General features: G+C 41.0%; 1 protein-coding gene across 3 annotated transcripts in view; it reads left to right on the plus strand.

Moving 5' to 3' along the window:
- Window positions 1-22,952, plus strand: part of RTN4IP1 (reticulon 4 interacting protein 1) — a 50,230-nt gene that overhangs the window by 6,214 nt on the left and 21,064 nt on the right. For all 3 annotated transcript variants that reach the window (XM_032338915.1, XM_032338914.1, XM_032338913.1), the window contains exons 2-5: window positions 6,459-6,610; window positions 7,581-7,649; window positions 8,563-8,687; window positions 20,401-20,449. In XM_032338915.1, coding sequence (XP_032194806.1) covers window positions 6,459-6,610; window positions 7,581-7,649; window positions 8,563-8,687; window positions 20,401-20,449 — 395 coding nt within the window. The remainder of the gene's footprint in view (window positions 1-6,458; window positions 6,611-7,580; window positions 7,650-8,562; window positions 8,688-20,400; window positions 20,450-22,952) is intronic.

The raw sequence follows: 22,952 nt of genomic DNA on the forward strand, positions 1-22,952 counted from the left end.
CTTTCTTTCTTTTCTTTTTTAATTCAGAGTTTCATCAGGGATCAGTTTTTAAAAATCAGTTGTTATCTGACTGCACTTCTTCGGTTAACACAAAGGAATCGTTTAGGTGTTTGACAGTATCTCAGATCATCCTTCTCAGGTTTTTGAAATTGCAGTGTTCATGGTATACTTTAGTCTTTTGCGAAATATAAGCAAATACACCTTTGGAAATGTTTCCTTAAAATATAAATCAGAATTTGAGTTAATTTGGGTTCCACAGCTATCTTTTTGTTATGTTCTCCTGGGAACTTGGTGGTATTCTGAGGGCCATTGCGGGTTTTGGAGGTTAACGATTATGTTTTGACATCAGTTCAGAATTTGCATTTTTTATGAATAATTGCTCTCCCACTATTCACATTTTTATTTATTGCTGCATTGGGCAAAGCAGGACAGATGCCAGATATGATAGGGCATAGTACTTTCCTCATTCCTGCTGTTGCATTTTTGCCCTAGACAGTTAAAATGCCCTTTCCCGTGTGCTTCATCTTAAATGGGAATGTCACCATCCCTAAATCAGGATAGAATTATAAAATGGTATGAAGGGGTACCTGGGTGGCTCTTAATTTCTGCTGGGGAATATTGACAAAGCTTGGAGAGCACTATATTCCTTAAAAATATATACACCATGTAATTAGTATAGTGCTGAAAAGATTGATTACTATTTGTGAATTTAACTTTGGGGAAAATAATGATAAAAATATTCCTCACCCATATCTTCTGAAAAATTTTTAAAAAATCTCTTGGAGTGATTCGTTAGTTAAACTCCATGTTATAAAAAAAAAAAAAAAGCTGCCATATGCAGTTTAACCATAGGTCTGTGTTTTGAAGGCCTTGCATGTAACTTAGAGTTTTTATCCGATTGCCTTTTAACAGTTACTGTATGTGAACTATGTGTGATTAAATGTCTTGGTTTATATAAAGCAATTATAAAATTAGAATTAATGATAGAATGAATCATTTTGTGAAATTTATGGAGAAGTGTTGAGACTGGCATTTTCTCATTTTTCCTCCTATTTTCCAGGAGCTATAGGATGATTAGGATGTCAATTCTTATTTTTTGATCATGAGATCTCTTCAACCTCTTAATAATTACAATGGGCTTTTGTTTGTGTGAGTTACAGCTATCAATATTTGTCTTATTAGAAATTAGAAGAGCAAATTTAAAATTTTTACTCATTTAAAAATACAGTAAACTCCTTTGGTATTAACATTACAAAATTAAATCAGGATAGAATTATAAAATGATATGAAGGGGCTCCTGGGTGGCTCGGCCGGTTAGGCAACCAACTCTTGATTTCGGCTCAGGTCATGATCTCAGAGTCCTGGGACAGGGCCCCACGTGGAGTTCTGCGCTCAGCTGGTAGTCTGCTTAAGGATTCTCTCTCTTCCTCTCCCTCTTCCCTGAGTGTGTATGTCCTCTCTCTCTCTCTCTCAAATAATTAAATAAATTTCTTTTTAAAAAATGACATAAAAATGAGAGGCAACTACATAGGTGAAGCATTGAAACAGGTAGTAGTTGGTAGAGCATAGGACCTACTTCAAAGTGCTTGCTATGAAAAATAGCTATTTTCCAAAATAAGCAAAAAAGTTTAGTGAGAAGAGTATCATTGTTTTATACTTTTGCATATCTCTTTGCTTTCTGGTTTGTAAGACAGATGGATTTCCATGAACTTCTGTATTCAATCTATTGCAATGTATTATCTGAAGTTAGTGAAGAAAATCCAGCCTCGTACAGATTGTTGAAAAGAAAGGACATCAGGGTGCCCGGGTGGCTCAGTTGTTTAAGCAACTGCCTTCGGCTCAGGACATGATCTCAGGGTCCTGGGATTGGCCCCCGCATCGGGCTCCTTGCTCAGCGGGGAGTCTGCTTCTTCCTCTCCCTCTGTGGTCTCTGGCTCTGACTCTTGCTCTCTCTCAGGTAAATAAAATCTTAAACAAACAGAAAAAACCTCTTAGGCTCCTCAGAAAGATATTGGGGATGTAAAAACAAGGAGAACGGCTGGGTTAGGTCCAGTATTTCGGTCTTTAGGTTGTTCTGTTTGTTTTTTAAGATTTTATTTTTAAGTAATCTCTACACCCAACACAGGGCTTGAACTCATGACCCTGGTGATCAAGGGTTGCATGCTCTACCATCTGAGCCAGCCAGGCACCCCTTGGTCTTTAGATCTTTTGACTTCAATTGTTAATGTTACTCTTTTTAGCTTAGTGACTGTGACTAGACCTGGGCTGTCCAATATGGTAACCACTAGTCCCAGGTGAGTGTCAAGCAACTGAAATGTGGCTAGTTTGAATTGAGATGTTAGTATAAAATACACACTGGATTTCAAACACTTAGTTTAAAAAAAAAAGAATGTAAAAGATCTCATTAATTTATATTGATTACACATTGACCTGATACTATTTTGAATATATTAAATGAAATATTAAGAAAATTTTATTCTTCTTTAATGGCTACTAGGAAAGTTAAAATGACATATGTGGCTTGCATTATATTTCTGTTGGACTGTGCCAGTCCAGACAGTGTGAGGAATACCTATTATACACAGCTTTTTGTGGAAGGGGTTTGAGGAAAGACTTGGATTCTTAAAGGGCTTATAGCTAGACAACTCCCCATTAATGTGGACTTTTTCTGTCATTTAAAAAAAAGATATTTATTTAATTATTTGAGAGAGAGAGAGAGGACATCCCTATTAAGGATGAATTGAAATGACTTTACACTTATTGTCCCAGGAAATCCATATTTATGTTCTTTTTCTTTGCTCTGAAGTAAGACGTGCTACTACTAGTTGGGTATAGTGTTTTACTTTATTCACTTACATTAGGTATGAAGATAATTTAGTTTTTATAGCTTATGTCTTTAAGCATTAGGTTTATACCCAATGATCAGTATATTTTTTCATCTCCTTTGACTATAAATCCTTCGGAGGTGGATCCCACGGTCTACCAACCACTACCCGTTTCAGTGCTTCACAATGTAGTTGTCATTCAGTCTTTATTTTTGTGTCCTTTTAAAATTTTCGTTCTAACTTAAGATTGCAATCTAAAATTAGTGGCGTTTTCACCTTGAGTAATTTGTACATTTTGTCTTCTTTGAGATCTGTTAACTTTTAATTTCTTTGAATGCACAGGCACAATTTGTTTGGTGTACGTTTTCATTTCAGTAGGATGCCTGGATCTCGACTTTCTTGGCTGCTATTTAACAATGTAATATCGTGATACATTTGCTTTCATGTGGTGTTCTTGAGACATCTTAGTTTTTTATAACTTAACCGAGTTCTGTTATTTGTAAGTTATCATATTTCCTGCTCATGGGTCTTTTTTTTGGAGGATGTGTGATTGTTGTTATAGAAGATACCTGAAATGGTAGCTTGCAGAGATAAAATACTGAGTAGAAGATTATAAACTGGGGCACCTCGGTGGCTCAGTGGGTTAAGTCTCTGTCTTTGGCTCAGGTCATGATCCCAGAGTCGTGGAATTGAGCCCCGCATCGGGCTCTCTGCTCATCGGGGAGCCTGCTTCCTCCTCTCTCTTTGCCTGCCCGTCTGCCTACTTGTGATCTCTCTCTCTCTTTCTCTCTGTGTCAAATAAATAAATAAATAAATAAAAAGATTTGGGGGGGAAAAAAAAGATTATAAACTGTAGGAAGCAGTTCTTTCTCTTAACAAAAACGTAAGGAGCTATGAAGCCAGGGTGTTTTTCTGGAGGTAGCCACTATTATTGGGCGTAAAATCATAAATCATGTAAATGGCTAAATAAATGAATAATCTTAAAAGAGGAAAAATACATAGCCAACAGCATCCTACCGACAATGTTGGATTTCTTTAGATGGGATTAAAGTCTCCGAAATTGATGACCTTAGGATTTTCCAAATCATCCCAACTCTGAGCCAATTAAAACTGGCAACCTCTAATGATGGGATGAAGCTCCTAAGAGCCCCCATTTATTTCTGTTCCGAGTAGGTCCTTGCTAGCAGCTGCTTTCTGGATTTGGGGCTTGTTTGGCTGGTCCTAGTTAGGCAGGGCTACTCCATTAACCGGGAAAACTTGAGCAAACTTGTCCTGCAGACTCTGCACCTCAGAAAGGACTGAAGCCTTTTCTGTAGCTCCACTCTGCCATGTCTAAACACCCACTTTTTTGCTCACACCATGTAGGAATTTCAGCAAGTAATTGTGTAATTGTGTTTTAGTTATGGAAAAGGAATATAAAACAGGAAAAGTGAAACGTGACTTCCGTGAGTATTACATGTGAAGTTTCCTTCCCCCTAATGGGAGGTGCATGCCTAACTAGCCAGATGGCAAATACATAATATTGGCATGATGGCCATCAGCTTAGATTTTCTGGGACTATCCCAACTTTTCAAACACTCTCTACCATGTGTCTTGATTTTTTTTTTATTATTAGAAAAACAACTTCTAACAATCCCCCTACCTGTCCTCTCCCCCTGTATCCGCTCCGCTTCCTTCCCGCTATATGGATTAACTTCCTTGTTCCTACCTAAGGCCAACCCTCCATGTGGGTTCCTGATTCCATCCCCTTCCATCAGCTCAGGAGCACTGTTGGAGAAGTTCTTTTCTGCATCATCATTCTTTCCTTTCTCCTGGATCATTCCCATTAGCACACAGACTTGCTGTTATTTCTCCCCTCTTGAGTCGGGGGGAGACACTCAGAAATCCTTTCCCCATCTTACCTGTGCCCCTCCAGTTGCTATTTCCATTTCTGTACTCCCCGTCATAGCAAAAACTGCTTGAGACAGTTGAATGGTCTCAGGTCTCCAGTTCTCTCTTTCCCGTTCTCTTTCTAGCGCCCCAGGCCACAGCAACGGCTCACAAGGTCACCAAAGACCTCTGTGTTGTTGGATCAGACGTTTGGTTTGGTTTTTTTAAAAAACATACGGCAGCTTTTGACCTCATCTGAAAAGCTGTTCTACCTGTCAGCATTTGACTTTTTTTTTTTTTTCTTAAGATCTGTTTATTTTTAGAGACAGTCCATGAGCAGGTGTAGGGGGTAGGGGCAGAGGGAGAGGGAGAGAGAATTTCACACAGACTTCCTGCTGAGTGCAGAGTCCAAGGTGGGCTCCATCTCACCACCCTGAGATAGGCTGGGAGTAGAAACCAAGAGTTGGAGGCTTAACAGACCAACCCAGGTGCCCCAGCATTTGACTTCTTGAAATGACCTTCTTCCCTTGGCCTGTGGGACTGCTCTTCACTGGTCAGGCCTCCGTTTCCTTTGCTGGTTTTTCTTTATCTTTAAGATCTAAAGTGCTACCTTTATGGGTGGGTTGGGGGGGAAAGGGGAAACTCACGGAGTGGTTTAGTGATTTCAGAACATAAATTGTGGTACATGACATGAGAAAGGTGGAAAGAGTGCTTATCTTGGAGTGTCTCACCTAGCAGAAATGGTCTCAGAGAAATGTCAAGTGGAAGAGGCTATGGCAGATAATTTTGTGTCCTAGAAAAGTCATTTTTATATGTTGAAGCTTTGTAATAAACTACTTTGGGTTATTGTAGATGGCCAATTTATTTGAAACAAAAAAGTTAGGATTAGAATGTCTTCAGGTCTACTTAACTGATATTTATGTAAATGTTTTTAAAAATATGTATAATAAAGCAGTTAACTTGACATATCAGAATAGAGGTAGCAAATGGTTTGTTTTTTTTCTCCCACTCACTAATATATGCACTTATTTCAGAGATGTTCTAGAAGCATTTTGGGAGATACGGGGAACATTCTTCTTAGACCGATGTTAGGCATGGGTATAGTATTTGATACTATTTGTTGACTTCAAACAGCTTTATCATTTATCTTTTTCCCTAGACTTGGCACCAAACAATTTTGTTGTTTAAAAGTTCATGAATGAGGGCGCCTGGGTGGCTCAGTGGGTTAAAGCCTCTGCCTTTGGCTCAGGTCATGATCCCAGGGTCCTGGGATAGAGACCCACATAGGGCTCTCTGCTCAGCAGGAAGCCTGCTTCCTCCTCTCTCTCTCTGCCTGCTTCTCTGCCTACTTGTGAATTCTGTCAAATAAATAAATAAAATCTTAAAAAAAAAAAAAGAATCAATTATTCAAATAATGGATTTTTTTTAAAAAGTTCATGAATGAATAAAAGAAACCATTTTCAAAGACTAAAATTATATAAGGAAATACCAAAAGGTCTGAAGGCAACTTCAGAATTGGAATTTCAAAAACATTTTGATTAGTGGTAGCTTTAGTTGAAAATGGTTATAACCTTCCAAGTAATTTTCTTTGGAAAGAACAACATCCCTTGTTTTTGTGGGTTCAAGTGTGATGATTAAAAAAAAATTGTGAGGTTGATTATTTTATAATCTACATCTTGAGGATAGAATCTGGCATGTAACTCTCTAGTGGTTTTTTAAATAATTTCATTGTTTTGGAGGAAACCGATAAATTGTATTTCACAGGTGGTTATGGGGCTACGGCTTTAAATATAAAACGTGATCCTTTACATATTAAAACCAAAGGAGAAGAATTTCCCCTGACTCTGGGTCGGGATGTCTCTGGTGTGGTGATGGAATGTGGACTTGACGTGAGGTACTTCAAGCCAGGAGATGAGGTGAGTTAACTCCTTTTCTAAATATGCGGATTTCATTTTGTTGCTTTTGGAAGTAAATGTATCCTTGACCTTTTTTTTTTTTTAAAGATTTTATTTATTTGTCAGAGAGAGAGCGAGCGAGAGCGAGCATAGGCAGACAGAGTGGAAGGCAGAGTCAGAGGGAGAAGCAGGCTCCCTGCGGAGCAAGGAGCCCGATGTGGGACTCGATCCCAGGACGCTGGGATCATGACCTGAGCCGAAGGCAGCTGCTTAACCAACTGAGCCACCCAGGCGTCTCTATCCTTGACCTTTTAAGGCTAGAACCTTCATTTTCTTTGTTCTGTTGTTACAATTTTCACTAACTATTCCAAAAGAGCTTGACCATACTTGAACTTTTTAAAATTCAGTGTTTAAGAGTTTCAAGACTTTAAAATATGTAGGACTGGGATTTTTTTTTTTTTTCCTTGAAGTCTTTAAACGACAATTTCTACCTTATGGGTTAGATGGTTTTAAAATAGCTAAAGTTTGGTATAATCACCTGTCACTTGTCACTTTGAACTTTTATACCAAGAAATTAAAGTTGAGCTCATAATGATAGCTAACACTGTTCTAGTTGCTTGTCATAAAAGAACACATTTAAAGCTTATGAAGTAAGTACAGTTAGGCGCAGTTTACAAGATGAGGAAGCCAAGCTGTAGAAAGTGTTGGAGCCAGGATTCAAGCCCCAGAGACTGGGCTCTTACCAGTATTCTAAGTTGTCCGTAAATACGGTGGATTTATTAGCATCTGCTTCCAATGTGGTTTGAGTTGGCAAATTCAGAATCCTGCTAAGTACTACATTTATATTAAGTGAAAATAACTCTTTGGCCTGGCCTGTTGCTGACTTGTGCTTTTTTGCAAGGTGGGGTCTGTGTCGGGGTCTGTGTCGGGGAAAGCCCTCATGCTGAGCTTCGGTCAGAAAATATGTTTCTAATGAAGTTGTGTGTTTCAGGTCTGGGCTGCAGTTCCTCCCTGGAAACAAGGCACCCTGTCAGAGTTTGTTGTAGTCAGTGGGAATGAGGTAACTCCCCAACTCTGTGCCGAAATGCCATTAGAAAGTATAAACAAAGACTGACAAATATCTCTGAAATAACTGGTTGCTTTTCACATCGGGTTTGTGTTTTACGGGTAGTTTTGAAAGAGCTAAGATAGAGAATAGGAATTTTTGAAAGAGTAAAAAAAGTATTTGATGTCCTTTAGTAACACTGCCTGCCAAAGCTGCTCTTTGTCTCCCGGAGCAGGGATTTGGAGTGGGATATAGAAACCCTGCTGTGTTTCTCAGTTTTACCCAGAACAGGCAGTTGAAACCAAATATACCAAATGGAGCATACCGGTTAATCATCAACAGAAGCATGAGAGTAGCAGGCTTTTTCAAATAACTTTAAAAAAATAGTCTCATCAAGTATAGTCAGGTGGCCTGACAATTTGAATAGAGAGAAAGGGGTTAACAGTGAGGAAATTGGCTACAGAAGGGAGGGCAGGAAGGGAAAAAGGGGTATTACTGAGATTAGAGAAAGTCTGGAAAGATTATCTTCCACTAAATGGGAGTGAAGGAAGCAGCTGATCTCAAAAACAAATTAGAATGTGTTTATGAGGGCTCAAGGTTTATTTGGATTTATTTCTGGGTATAGTCGAGACTAATGGGATTATTGAATGTGGTCTCTTTATGAAGAATTAAGCAGCTTTATCTGATAATGTAGCCTATAAAATATTACTGAACCTCTCTGAGGCAGGTTGAGTCATTTGGAGAATATTCCTTAGGGATAATCCTGGAGTAGGGTATGCAGTAAATACTGAACCTGGCAGAATGTTATAGGCATATCTATGAAATCAGTGAAGGGAGTTGGATTCCTATGCAGATCAATATACTTAATTGCATTTCTTCATAGGTTTGCTCGTCATTGCTTATTTTTAACTGTTGTCTCCAAATTCAGGTCTCTTTCAAGCCCAAATCACTCACTCATACTCAAGCTGCCTCTTTGCCGTATGTGGCTCTCACAGCCTGGTCTGCTATAAACAAGGTTGGCGGCCTGAATGACAAGAATTGCACAGGAAAACGGTAAGTATCAATTGTTGTCTCTGAACCTCCCTTCTTTCCTTCTGTTAAGGCCTTTCTTTGCAGTAGATTCGTGAGAAGAGTATTAAAATTTAGATCAGTTGCATGAGCAGAGGTGTGGTAACGTTTATTTTTTTTTTTTTAAAGATTTTATTTATTTGAGAGAGATTTATTGAGAGAGAGATCACAAGCAGGCAGAGAGGCAGGCAGAGAGAGAGGAGGAAGCAGGCTTCCTGCTGAGCAGAGAGCCCGATGCGGGGCTCGATCCCAGGACTCCGAGTTCATGACCTGAGCTGAAGGCAGCGGCTTAACCCGCTGAGCCACCCAGGCGCCCCGTGTGGTAACATTTAAAACAATCTCCAAAAAAAACTCCTATTTGTGTAAATTTGTACTTTTTTTTTCTTTTTAAAGATTTATTTATTTTAGAGTGCCTGAATTAGGGGTGGGGGTGCAGAGGAAGAGGGGAAGAGAGAGAGAGCGAAGCATCTTCAAGCAGACTCCACACTGAGCACAGAGCCTGACGTGGGGCTCGATCTCACAACCCGGGGATTATGACTTCAGCGGAAACCAAGAGTCAGATGCTTAACCGACTGAGCCACCCAGGTGCCCCCAGTTAGTACTCTCTTGACCTCATTGTGTTGACTTTAAGCCCAAGCAAATGGGAATTTTTAGATGGAAACATGTAGGGGAACTCCAGGAGTTGGAACTTGGTAAAATAATGCAAACGTCTGTATGTAAATTTCTGCAAAGAAGATCCGTAGCTTTGATTAGATTCTTAAAAAGGTTTAAGCGTCATCACCTTATATGTTTTGTAAGGTGTTTTTCCCCCTCTGCTAGGATTTGCTCTCTGACTCATAGATTTCTGTGAAGACCAGATATAAAGGGACTGCAAAACAATGATAAATATCCTTGAGTTCTCTTAGGCTTCCTGCTTGGCATCCTTTAGGTCAGTTTTTTGCTTCAAGGTCTTTACTGTTCAAGTAGCAACACACAGTGAGTAGGAATGTGTTAGGTGTACTTGAGTCCATATCCAGATTCTGCTGCTTTCTAGCTGAGGGGCCCACTCCATCACTTCTCTTCTGTGAGTTTTGTTTTACGGGGTAAATGCGAAAACACAAGTAAAATTAGTGGCGTGGCACAGGTTGTGGCCCGTGGAAGGCACTCAATAGAGGCAAGCCTGTGTTCTTCGAATTTTAGAGAGTTGGCGTGATTGGGGAAACTGATTTTATTTTTTGGCAAGAAAACAAGGTGCCAAGAACCATTTAATGATTGTGATAAAGGAGAGAGATCTATAGGTCAATTTTTAATAAGATGAGTATTTTGGTTACTACGAATTAGCGCAGGTAAAATAATTAGACTGTTGTGAAACCTTACACTTCACATTTAATGTATTGGGCTGCAAAGGCTTCAATTTAATGAAAGCTTAATAACTGTATTTCTGAAAGCAGTGTGAAGATGATTCATCTAATGAGCTGCTAGCCTTTATTGTAGAATTCAAGGTAAATATTTATTCTAAAGGTCAACCTTGTTTATTTTTTAAACTTCTGAAGTTACGGTTTAGGTCAACTACTTTGTTTAAATTAAATCAGTCTGGCCACATAGCTTTTTCTAATGGTCTGTCTTCATTAATAACCTTGCAAAATTCAGGGTTTTCAGACCTTTATTATGGTAGGCTCTGCATTGACATTGATGCTTTATTGTTTTGTTTTTCCTTAAAACATTAGACTTTCCACGCCTGCACGACCATCTGTGTGCTGTGGTTAGACAGCTCTCATTCCTTTTGCCAGTTCAGGGCTTTCCAGGCTTATTCATTTCTAGTACCTGGAAGAAAACAATTTAGAAACCGCTCTAGGTATCTTTTCTTAGGCACGTGGATCTGTGCCCCGTTTTGTTGTTGGCTTTGTGGGTCAATCTTTGGTACTGTGTTATCTTTTGTTTAAGCAATAATGGCTTGGAACCAGGGAGTTAGAACACGTGGTCCTGTTCCCTGCTGCTGACTCATAAGGTGACCCTGGCTATGCCATTTCTGGGGTCTGTGCCATTTCCTCCAGGGTACTGAGTGGAGGACAGTGTAGGTTGTTAAGGGAGCTTTGAGAAGTGGAAAGTTTCATCCTTTGTAAGTCAGTTCCATAGTGTTTTGAATTGGGTGTGTTCATTTCTTCAGCCACGTATTAACCAAACTGAAGGGAGATCCATTGTAAATGGCTCCTATTTACACTGACTCATATCCTCAATCTCCTGCATTCTCACCCGACCTGTAGGATGCCTTTGTTCCAAGTGGCAGTGAGAGCTTTGGCCTGTGGTGCTCTAGGAAATCTGTTTCCTGAAGTTACTGCCTATGGGTGATAATAATAGTCTACCTCTCCCAATTCCTTATTTGTGGGAATCAAATGAGAGGTGTGAGCACCTTAAAATACTATTAAAAAAATTTTACAGGAGGAAATTAGGACTAAAGTGGGATTTTATTATACATAAACTAAGCAGTTCCAGTGTCCAAAGTGGCTTTTTTCAGGTTGACTATTCATGGTGAATGGTGGAACATATTTTGCTTTCTCTAAGGCATAGTTATTCTCTTTCTATTAGCTGTTGACATTAAGGCATGTTTTAGTCTGCAGTAAAGCAGGTCAGTGTTTGTTAACAAGGGCTAATAGTCTGTTTTTCTAACTAGTTAATTAAAAAAAAAAGAAAGAAAGAAAGACCCATCAGCACCTTGGAAGAATTTACAGGATTTCTTTGTAACAAACAGCTTTTTCAAATTAAAACAAAGCTTTCTAAAGTAAGGTGTACTTTCTAAGGTAGTGTTTACTTTTTCCTTTTTTGTTATATAATTGTATTTCTGCAATAACTGAGTATCGTTAACCAAGGTGATAGTTTCATACTGATGTCACATAATATGTCATTTTTGCCCACACTTTGATATCACTAGAAAATGTCAGATGCAATGATTTTTTTCTTACCAGCCCAACCATAGTTTCTTCATGATTTATTAAGTTGGAAACCTAGATAACCTAGGTCTCTCAAGATGATAGAAATGTTTTAAGAAGTGGTTACACCAGATACTTTCTGAAAGCAGTTTAGTGTGATGGTTATATTTATTGGTAGTGTCGTGGTACATCTTGAATATTTCAGGATCTACCTGAAATTCATCTTTTACTGGGAAAGTTGTACTTCACTCTGTTCGACAGAAGTATTAGAAAGTGTTGGAAATTGAACCATTCCTCTTGTACCTTATAAATTTGACTCTTAAATTGTGTATACTTGAAACTCAATGCAGTGAATTTAGAAATGCTTTTCATTGTTTCTTATTTGAGACTAGTCTTTATGGCAGTAAAATTTTGTCAAGTTATTATGAATTGGGTGTCTAATTAATTCTGTTACAGAATTGGACAGGCTCCAACTTGAAACCATTGGGTTTACCGCCCTCCCCCAACCGCTGGGCTTTCGTGATCATTATAATACAGCTTCCTTCCTTTAGCTGCCTTCTGCCTGTTCTGCCCCCCACCACCCACCTGTTTCTCCACACTCTGTGCTCCCGCCGCCCCTGTGGACTGTGGTCTTTCATTTTTACTTGACTGGGTGGTACGGTCCCAGGGGTAGGGGAAGGAGCCGGAGGCCTCAACAGTTTACTTGCAGGAAGAAAATCGTCGGGCTGGGAGGAGGAGGAGAGGGAGCGTGGAGGCTCTGGCCAGTGTGATGCAAATGAGTCTTGCCTCCGGCTTCTGGACCTGTTTTGCTGGGGCCCCCCGGAGGGCTCAGTTAAAGCACTAGTAGGAAACTCTTTCCTGGAACTTGGTGGTTTACAGATGAGCTTTCTGGGTGACTGGGATACTACCTTGTGAAGCTCAGAAGCCTTCTGCTCTTCGGGGCACTGTAACCTAACCTCCAGCCTTGCCAGCAAGCCACAGCTGTGCCCCTGCCCCCCTGGGTCAGAGCTGACTAAGTGGCCAACCCCGTGATCTTTTTCAGTTCTCCTTAGCGTTTCACCTTCTTGAAGTACAGGGCACTGCTGACCACTTCCTTAAGACTCACTTTTTCCGTGGTTTCAGGATATCAGACTCCTTTAGCTTTCCTGCCTTTTTTACCATCTCCTGTAATTTTTAGAGGACCGTCTCTTTTCTCCAGCCTTTAGCCGCTGCCATTCCCTCGCGTCCGCTCCACCACAGCTCTCTGTCTCCCCGACGTCTCTCACCTGCTCCCAATTCCTGTTCCTACCATGGCAGCTTGCAGATCGGTGTCTCACCCTAGCCTCTCTGCTGAGTTTCAGTTAGACATCCCCTTTGTGTTTTAAACTCCACTGGGGCAAGACAAGACCTCCTGCCTGCCACACCGAGTCCTCTGGATTGCTAATGTCCATTAAGTGGCATTTCCCTTCAGCCAAAACCTGACGCTTCCCAAACTCCGCTGCCTCTCCTTCCACAAACCAATTCCTTGTTCTCATCGTGTAAAATTTAGGGAGGTTGTCAAATGGGCGGAAAATGTCTTCCAAGTTCCTTTAATATGGGGGCTGTCAGATTTCAAGGCATTTCAGGTTTTCTTCTGCAGTGAATAGGCCTAAAATACTTGTAAGTTGTAATTGCCAACCCTCATTTAGTAGTTTGTGGTTGATGTCTTCCATGTGGTGCTATCAGATGACAAAAATAATACCATGTAGCGATGCGTTTATCCTTCACTTGAGAGAAAAGCATTGCTGAGCACAGTGCCTCACAAGCAGTGGAACACTCTTCCTGAGGGATTCTGGGCAAGAGCGAGTTTTACAGAGCATTAGAAGAGGCAGCAGGGAAATGGCATGATTGTCTAGGAGGTCCGTGATTTCCTTATAAGGCTAGCCTGGCCTGTTTTCTAGGGTGAAGTAAGCTGGCTACAGCGGAGTTGGAGGACTGTGATGGGTGTTAAGTGCAGACCGACTTAAGTTGAGATTTATGACGTGGGCTAGGTCCTGGGGTAGCCTCCATGTTGTAGCTCCTGATCTAGGAATTAACTTGATTAGTGGCGTATTGTTAAGTTTTTACAGGTCTCATAATTGGAGGAATTTTCTGGAGACGAGCTTCAGGTTCTATGTGTCTCAAACCTTGTTTAACCATTTTCCTCCTTCACTGCTTGTATAATCTAATGCTAGGTACCGTGATGCTTAGTCTTATCCTAGTAAGACCATGACTTCATGATGCTTTGTTGTGTCACTGCATTGGGAAGCAGGATATTCCTGGAAGGCATTCTTAAGCCAGGCAGCCTGCAGTGACGTAACTCTATTCAGAAAGGACCATGGGCCACGTCAGTATTTTCCGCTAAACCCAAAGCATTTGTATTTCCAAATCCGCTTCCCCCCCACCAAATCTACTGTTACTTGTCACGAGGGGCAGCGTAATGGAGGGTGTAGAAATGGAAAGAGACAGAAATGTTAACTGATTGTGATTAATAGAGAAAGAAAAATCATTTTCCCTCTACCAAGACCTCTGTAATAAAGGTTAACAAGAAAAAAACCAGAAGTTTATTAACATGAGCTACCTGGGGAAGTTGAGGCCCTCAAATGGGTAGCTTAGAGTTCAGGCAAAAATACCTTTTTTAGCTAAAGACAAAAGACGAGGCACAGGTAGGGAAGGCCAGTTGTGAAGAGGTTGCCAGGCAATGCAAGGTAAGAATTGTGATACAGATTTAAGTTGGTGCCTTTTCCACTGATGAGGGTCTAAAGTTATCTTCAGGGATTAACCTTTGTCCTTCTGGTAGCTAGGAGGGGAGGTACACCTTTTATCAATTGATGTCCTGCTTTTAGGCTGACAGGAAGGCCCAGGACTTTCTTATATCTGCTTCTTCTTAGCTGCCTTCAGCTCAAAATAATCCTTATGCCAAAGATGGCATATTCTGCCATCCTTCATTAGCATATCTTTTGCAAATTTTACAGAAATCTATGTTCACACAAGTATTTTGCTAGGGACCCTCTCAGGGCTTTGTGTAAGTAAAAGGCTTGGCGCAGGGAAGGAAAATACGGTTTTCCTCCACTCTTCTAAGTTCTTGCCTGGGTCCTCTGTAACAAGAGACAGATTAAAAAGGCAAAATCACACAGATTTATTTAATATGAGTTTTATGTGCTGGGGAGACCTTCATAAGGAAAGGAGGATCTGAAGAAGTGGTTAAGCCTGTGTTTATGCTATATTTGATGAAGAGTGAAATGTACTCCCCCCCAAAAAAAAAGAAAAAAAAGGTGATCAGAAGGTGTGAGCTAAGCATAGTCAACTGGGAAATTTAGCAAGGCTTGTTCATTCCGATTCCTCACTGTACCCTTCTGTCTTGGAGATAAGGATGTCCCTGTCCTCCAGGTATAGGAACCACCCTCTCACATGAGGGTCTTAGGACCTGCTTCAGCGCAGAAGGTCAGAAGTCCTTCCTGTACATGCTGTTTCTCAACTTCCTTTAGCTTAAAATACTCAGTGTGCTAAGATGCCGTATTTTGAGGTGGTGTGTCCCGAACCGTTGTCAGTTCTGTGGCAAATCTGACTATGCTTCTTCTGTCTCTTATCCCTCCTGTCACCGCCGTCACAAACATTCCTTCCTTCTGCCTTCCTTTCTTCTCTGTTCTACACCAGATTGAAGGAACCAGTGATTTGGTATGGTTCCTGCTGGTTGTCCTGTTCAGGGAGATGTGTTCCCAGTACTCCTGGTTAAAATTCTGAATTTGTTTCCCACAGAATCATTGTTGTACTGTGTATGAGGTTCTTGGTCCACTGTGGGTTTACTAAACCTTAATAAATGGCTACCCTGGGCACCGAGCCAACATACATAAATAGCTTTGTTTTCATGGGAAAATGTGTTTAAAGTTCCAAACCACTAATTCACACATGAACTCTTCTGCAAATTGGGGAATGTGTACATGAATTACAGAGGCTTAGGAGGGGACACACAAATCCAGGCTATCTCGGCCAAGTGTCCGTTGGTTTGTTTTGTAGTTCTATTCTACTTGCTCAGATGAAGTTTCTCACTCTTTTAGGGAGTAAACTTAGCATATTATGTTATACTTTGCTATCTTTCACCCCCCCTTTGCCCCCCAAATTTAAAAGTAGTATGAAATATTTAAAAATGAAATTAATATATTTTTAACATCCTCTTTAGTTTTTAAAGACCGTTTGTTTCTACTTATGGGAGAGTTAGCCATGTTTAACTCCTCTTTGTTTCTGAGCCATTAGGACTTTATTTATTCATTTATTTTTAAAATAAAAGGTTGTTATTGGGGCGCCTGGGTGTCAGTTAAGCGGCTGCCTTTGGCTCAGGTCATAATCCCAGGTCCTGGGATTGAGCCCCACGTTGTTCTCCCTGCTCAGCGGGGAGCCTGTCTCTCTCTCTTCCACGGCCCTTGCTTGTGAACTCTTTCTCTTTCTCTGTCAAATAAATAAAAATCTTTAAAATTTTTATTTATTTACTTATTAGAGAGAGTGTAGAAGTGGGGGGATGGACAGAGGGAGAGGAAGAAGCAGACGGTCTGCTCAGCAGGGAGCCAGACCTGGGGCTGAATCCCAGGATCCTGGATCATGATCTGAGGCGAAGGCAGACGCTTAACTGACTGAGCCCCCCAGGCGCCCCTTCCATTAGGACTTTAAGTAGAGGGTGCTCTAATCTTGCAATGTGACTTTTTTCCTCCCACAAGTACATGGTCTAGGGGGAATCCTAAAGGTCATACACCTCTGTGTTAGAAAGACAGGGAGAGTATATATAAACTTAAATAAGATTGAAAATGTCAACTTTCCTTTTTTACTAACTCCTGGGGTGATGCTCATTTCCTAGGACATGAGTGTGAGGCCTGCAGATTCAATAAGAGAGTTGGAACTAGAACCCAGGTCTCTAGGTATCTAGCTCTGACATTCTCTCTGGGGCTAGGCCAGGGTATAGAAATTTGAAAGATTATTCCTTACTTCTGGATCTCAGACTGTTTTGTAGTAGGTTTCGTCTCTTTTATCTGCAAGGCAGCCAGGGTGTTGATGCCTTGCCTCTTATGGCTGGAAAACTGATGGTGTGATTGTAGAGGCACTTATGTGCCCAAATACTAAGTAAAAAGTGACTCAGTCATGGAAAAGAAGCCAACACTGAGTTAATACCTTAATGTATGTTTAGGTAGAGTTGAGAGATTGGGCAGAAGTAACAGAGAAAATCAAATTTTAAGGCTTCAGGATGCATAAGCAGTGTAATAATTATTCCCACTTTCTCCATATTTTGTATATCTGTCACAGTCCAAATCCCACTGATTCACATGTAAACTTAGGAAGTAAGGGAGGAATGTGATTTAAAAGCTTGACAATTTTGAATCACAGTGATTTTTCCAAATAGAGTATTTCCGGGGCACTCGCTGTCTACAATGAGCAGTATTCTTCCCTCCAGCGAATAGACCTCTACTTCAGTGAGGCATGAATATACAGGGTGACCGTTCTAGCAAGCTGGGTAGAAAGCGTTTCCACTGTATAGCACTTCAGTGAAGGGCCACTGGGGGTAAGCAGGGTAAGCAAGCGCGGCTGTTTTCCCTTTGTGCTGGAAGTGCTTTGAAGAGTACGAGAACAGCTAGTTCAGCCACAGGACTTCAGACCACAGAGGACTAACCCACCTATTGTGGCTTGAAAATTCATTTTGCCTGCTGTCCCTTTTTGGGGACTTTCTTTGAAGACAAGTGCAGGCCCTGGTTGAATCTGCCCCAAACATGGAGTTTGCAGGACCAGAGAAGGAGGCGTCTGCACGTCTTTCATGTGGTCCTTCAAGGGCCTGCTCCTTGCCCGTTTTGCACTGGGGGGCGCCATCAAGTGGCGCCAACAGGAACTGAAGCCGCCGTTGTAGAACCACTCCTGCCAAGCACGGCTGTAAAACGTGTTTGCTTTTTTGTGTGGGGGAGTGATGGTGCTTTGGATCCAGAGTTAAGGGGAAGTGACAATAATAAGGTTGGAGATGTATCTGGCAGTTGGATCCTTAAACAGCATTATATTTGCTGTCCTCTTAATCCAGCCTTCCCAGAGAGAGAGGTAGAAATGAATTTCAGATGTTTGTTCACTGGAGGAACTTTTAACGCAGTCTTCCAAACAGCCCGGGGATTCCCTCACTTGAGGTGGTCGCAGTTGTTGTCTGGATTGCAGGAGAAAATGCTGATTCAGATGAATTTTAAAATCAAGAAACATCGGCCATCGGCTACATCCAGGGTAGTGTGTTTAGTCCTGGGCCTGCCCTCGAAGCCTTCCAGAATAGCTTGGGAAGCTAGCGTACGGGTGAAAGTTAACAACATGTGGCACCGATATCTGGTTTGGCGTGCTCTGAGGGGTGCTGTGCAGGAAAGCTGGGGCTTGGCTTCAAGCGCCTGAAGACCTCATCAGGCAGTGAAGGCATCTGGGAGCCCGAGAAACGGGCCAGTGTGCACAGGACTTGGGCATAAGAGTGAGGGGGCCAGGGTGACTGAGATGGAGAGTTCTTTTCAGAAAATGGTGAGACATCAGAATTGAGATAAGGATTAGATTGTGAAGGATTTAAATGACTTGACTTGCTACATTTCTGTAAGTAGGAATGGGCCAGAATAAGAGTAGAATATTTCATGGATGAATTAATTTTTTTTAAAGATTTTGTTTGTTTGAAGGAGAGAAGGAAGTGAGGGAAGGAAGGAGAGAGAGAGAGAGAGAGAGAGAGAGAGAGAACAGGAACGGGGGAGGTGCAGAGGGAGAAGCAGATTCCCTGCTCACTGCAGAGCCTATACAGGTCTCAGTCCCGGGACCCTGAGATCATGACTTGAGCTTCAGGTCAGACCCTTAATCGACTGAGCCATGCAGGTGCCACTGGATGAATTAATTTTTGGATATATCTGTGAGGCAGTTTTAATGCTTCCTACCCACTATCCGCATTTAGGAAATACTCAAGCTATTAATGTATGAATCGAAGGATTTTAGAAGGGTTCATCGTTATGTATTTTTTTTCCCATTCTGGGCAATTTATAATTCTTTGAAAATTAAAAATAATTTTTTCTGGAAGGAACACAATTCACAAGGAGACTTGTTTTAATTACATTTAGTGTATTAATTTCAAAGGGAACAACTGGCTCAGAAATTTTAGTAACTTTCAAGATCTAAAAGGGTGACAAACAACCTTCTGTGATTTGAGGGTAACAGAGAAGAACACAAAATGAAACTAGGGTTAAGATTGTAGACAGAATGCATGTCCCGAGGTTCTGTGCGCTTGCTAGAGATAGGTGGCAAAATTCTCTACACCTTCTAGCCACCAAGTCAAAGAGGGCAGTGAGCTGCGAGAGAGGAAGTCATTTTGGGTTGGGACTGAGCTGATAGGAACCCAGAACTGGCATGTTAAGGGTGGTGGGAGAGGCATGGAATGCAAACTCCCAAAATAGTGAAACGATGTAGGCTGTTAGACGGTATCAGTGGCAAGAAAATGGAGCAGAAGGTAAGATGAAGAAAGCAGACAGGAGTGAGGGAGAGAGCCCTGAGAATATGTGAGGAACAGCAAATCAGACAAAGGAAATCCTTCTGAAAGGCCCTGACATGGAAGGCTCGTCGGGCACCTTCCAGGAGCAGCAGGTGTGGCTGGAGTAGAGTGACTGAGGTACAGAGCTGAGGAGATGGGGGCAAAGAGTGAGGGAGGAGGGGGGGACCCACAGGCAGCAGCTATGAAGTCTACAGTGACAGAAACTCAGCTACTCCCACCACGTAGTCTTTAGAAGAATGTTCTGTGCGTACTTACAAAACAAATGAAGAATTCTCTGAACAGTATCTCCTATGCTAATGTGGTATTAAACATCGAACACGTTTGATAATGTCCCTCATTCTGGGTGGGTAGCAGAACACCAAAGTGCAGTTCAATACAAGTGATTTTCTAGGGACCTGAAACTACGCAGTTCCAATCGGCAATTCCCTGATGCTCTGGCTTCATTTGAGAAGAAAACGTTAGAATACGTAAAGCAGTGATTCTCTTTTGGGTCCCGTACTAGGCTAGATCCCTCTCTTCCTCAGTGCATGCCTGCAGAATCCCACCAAATTTTGCATGCTATTAGATTCAGTTCACAAGTTCAGAGGGTTCATACACACCCCGCGCCATGCACCCCATCCCAACTCATCCATAAACTCTAAGCTGAACACCCTTGGTCTAGAGGGAAAAGAAACCTACGACAAGCAGACATAGTAAAAACCTGGAACCCAGTTTTGCTTGTGCTGATAGGACAGATTCATCTGTTTCAACAGGAAGCCAAATTGAGGATAAGATTGATTTCCATTTATGAAAGTTGATGAGCTTGTCGGGACATGTCTGAACAAAGACATTTATTCCACTTTGGCAGGAATGTGGTCGGGAATGTGATTTTTCTTAGAGAGCTACTGAATCCACTGTAACACACTAAAAAAGGATCCCAGAGCTCCCTCCTATAGAGAAAGCTGTGGTAATTTTAGCCTGGAAAAATTGTAAGGCAGATGTTACCAAGAACCGTCTGCACAGCTTAAAAAAAAATGTGATATGTTGGTATTTTTGGTATTTGGTATTCTTGGTAAAGAGTTGATAGAATGTTTAGCTTTAAGCACTCATAGATTCTTGGTGAACCTAAAATGAAAGTTCTTTTGTCATATAATTTTTGGAAGCTGAATGATTATTTGCTTTTGGGATTATTTATCTTTGAGCCAGCTCATGTTGAAAACCTATTGTGTGTTTATCCAGTTATGTTGACCTAATATTTTCCCTAATTGTAGTTTCTTTTACATTGCAGTGTTTTAATCTTGGGTGCTTCAGGTGGAGTTGGTACTTTTGCTATACAGGTAAGACTGTTTTGTTTTTTAATCTTATGACTAGAAAGAGTATTTCCATGAGTTTATAAAGTCACATATGAGAAATGATTTTTTCATGAAAAGTTCAGTAAATTCATAATTTCAGCTTGCCCTTCTAAGGAGGGAACTTCCTAACATAGAAGTAAGCATTAACCTTTCCAGTGGTTTAATATATGAGTTAGTTTGTGGCTGTCCTCTCTAGCAAACGTAGGAAATCTTTTAGGGAGGAAGGCCGGGGACAGTGCATGTGGATGGGACGTTTGCAGTTTGGTAGAAATGAATAAGCTGATTCTAAAATGTATATAGAAATGCAGTGGCCAAAATACTGTAAAGATAGCAGTGTTCCACCAAAATGACCTACAGATTCAGTGCAATCTTACCAAAATAACAATTGCCCTTTTCGCGTAAATGAACAAGCTGATTCTAAAATGCATATGGAATTGAAGAAGACCCCAAATTGACAGTCTTTAAAAAGGGCAAAGTTGGAGGATGCACATGTCTCGATCTTAAAACTTAATACAAAGCTATAGTGGTCAGAATAATGTGATACTGGCATAAAGATAAACATATAGATCAACGAAGTAGAATTGAGCATCCAGAAATAAAAACCTGTATCTATGGCCAATTGATTTTTAACTAGAATGGCAAGACAATTAAATAGGGAAAAGAATAGTCTTTTTAATGTAACTAATGGTGCTGAAATAACTAGATGCCCACATCCAAAAGAATGAAGTTGGACCCCTACCTCACTTTGTATGTGAAAAATAACCCTGGGTCAAAGACCTAAATATAAGAGCTAAAACAATCAAACTTTTAGATGAAAACAAGAGTAAATCTTCATGACCTTGGATTTGGCAACAGATTTTTAGGTATGACATCAAAAGCACAAGCAACAGAAGAAAAAAAAATCAGATAAATTGGACTTTATCAAAATTAAAAGCTTCTGTGCATCAAAAGACACCATCAGGAAAGGAGAAAGAAGACCTACAGGGATCAAATCTTTGCAAATCATTTCTCTAATAAGGGTCTAGCATCCAGAATAAATAAGAATTCTTACAACTCAACAAAAGACAACCCAATTGAAAATTCAGCGAAGTACTTGAATAGACTACCTCCCCAAGAAAATATACATATGGCCAATAAGCCCACAGAAAGATATTCAGTGTCTTTAGTCATTAGGGAAATGCAAATCGAAACCTTGGTGAGCTCTCCCTTCACACCTACTAGGAGGGCTATTAAAAAAAAAAAAAAAAAAAAAGGGAAAATAATGTTGGCCAGGAGGTAGAGAAACAGAAACTCTCGTCCACACTGGTGGGAGTGTAAAATGCTGCAGCTGCTACGGAAAACAGCTGGGCGGTTCCTGAAAATGTCAAACATAGGATTACCATATGACGTGGCAGTTCCATTTGTAGGTATAGACCTGAGAGAAATGAAAACCTGTTCAGACAGAAACTGGTCCACAGATGTTCATAGTGACACTCGTACTCCTGGCAGCCAGAGAGTACAGGCAGCCCTAATGCCTGTCAGCTGATGAATGAACAAAATGTGGTTTACGCGTTAGAGAAATCATACTCAGCCATGAAAAAGAATGAAGTTATGCATGATTCAGCACTGAGAAACCTGCAAAACATTATGCTTAGTGGAAGAATCCAGACACAGAAGGTCACCTTTTGTAGGATTCCATTTATATCCTCTGTGGAGGAAGATCCGTAGAGACAGAAAGCAGATGAGTGGTTGCCAGGAGCTGGGGGAGAAAGAGGGGATGGCTGCTTAATGGGCATGGGGTTTATTTTTGAGCTGAGGAAAATGTTCTAGAATTAGACAGTGGTGGTGGTTGTACAACATGGTGATGTACATAATGACTTGTATACTTTAAAATTGCTGAAGTGTTGAATTATAAGTTTTTATATGAATTTTACAAAATTCTATATGAATTCTCAAACAAGAAAACAAAACAGTGCCCTGAGCTTCCAGGAACAGGATGGCACCGTTATGGTCAAATATTTCACTGATTTCCTGGGAAGAGGGCTTGATTAAGCCTTGCTGCAGCCTGGTGACCATACTCACAAGCTCTGCCACACCACTTTCCAGCAGAGAGACTTTGGGTGCTATGATCTTTCACCCAGACCCCACATCGGCTCTTTTGAAGACCCAGATAGTGCTGGAGTTTTCCAGTCACCTGCTAACTAAATTAGGGGTAAGGGGATAGGACACCTAGGGGAAGCATGCACACCTTGACTTCTTTTTAATTCCTCATTAGATACTGCTATAGTCTAAATGTCTGTGACCCTGCTGAAGTCCTATGTTGAAGTCCTGATGCTCAATGTGGCAGTAGGGAGCAGGGCCTTTGGGAGATGAAAATGCCCAAAAAGAGGTTCAGCAGAGCTCCATAGCCTTTCCACCATGTTGAGGACACACAAGGCACTGGCTATGTATCAGGAAGAGGGCTGTCAACAGGATGGGACCATGCTGATGCCTTGATCTCAGACTTCCA

Source organism: Mustela erminea, chromosome 4 (assembly GCF_009829155.1).
Source record: "Mustela erminea isolate mMusErm1 chromosome 4, mMusErm1.Pri, whole genome shotgun sequence".
Lineage (NCBI taxonomy): Eukaryota > Metazoa > Chordata > Mammalia > Carnivora > Mustelidae > Mustela > Mustela erminea.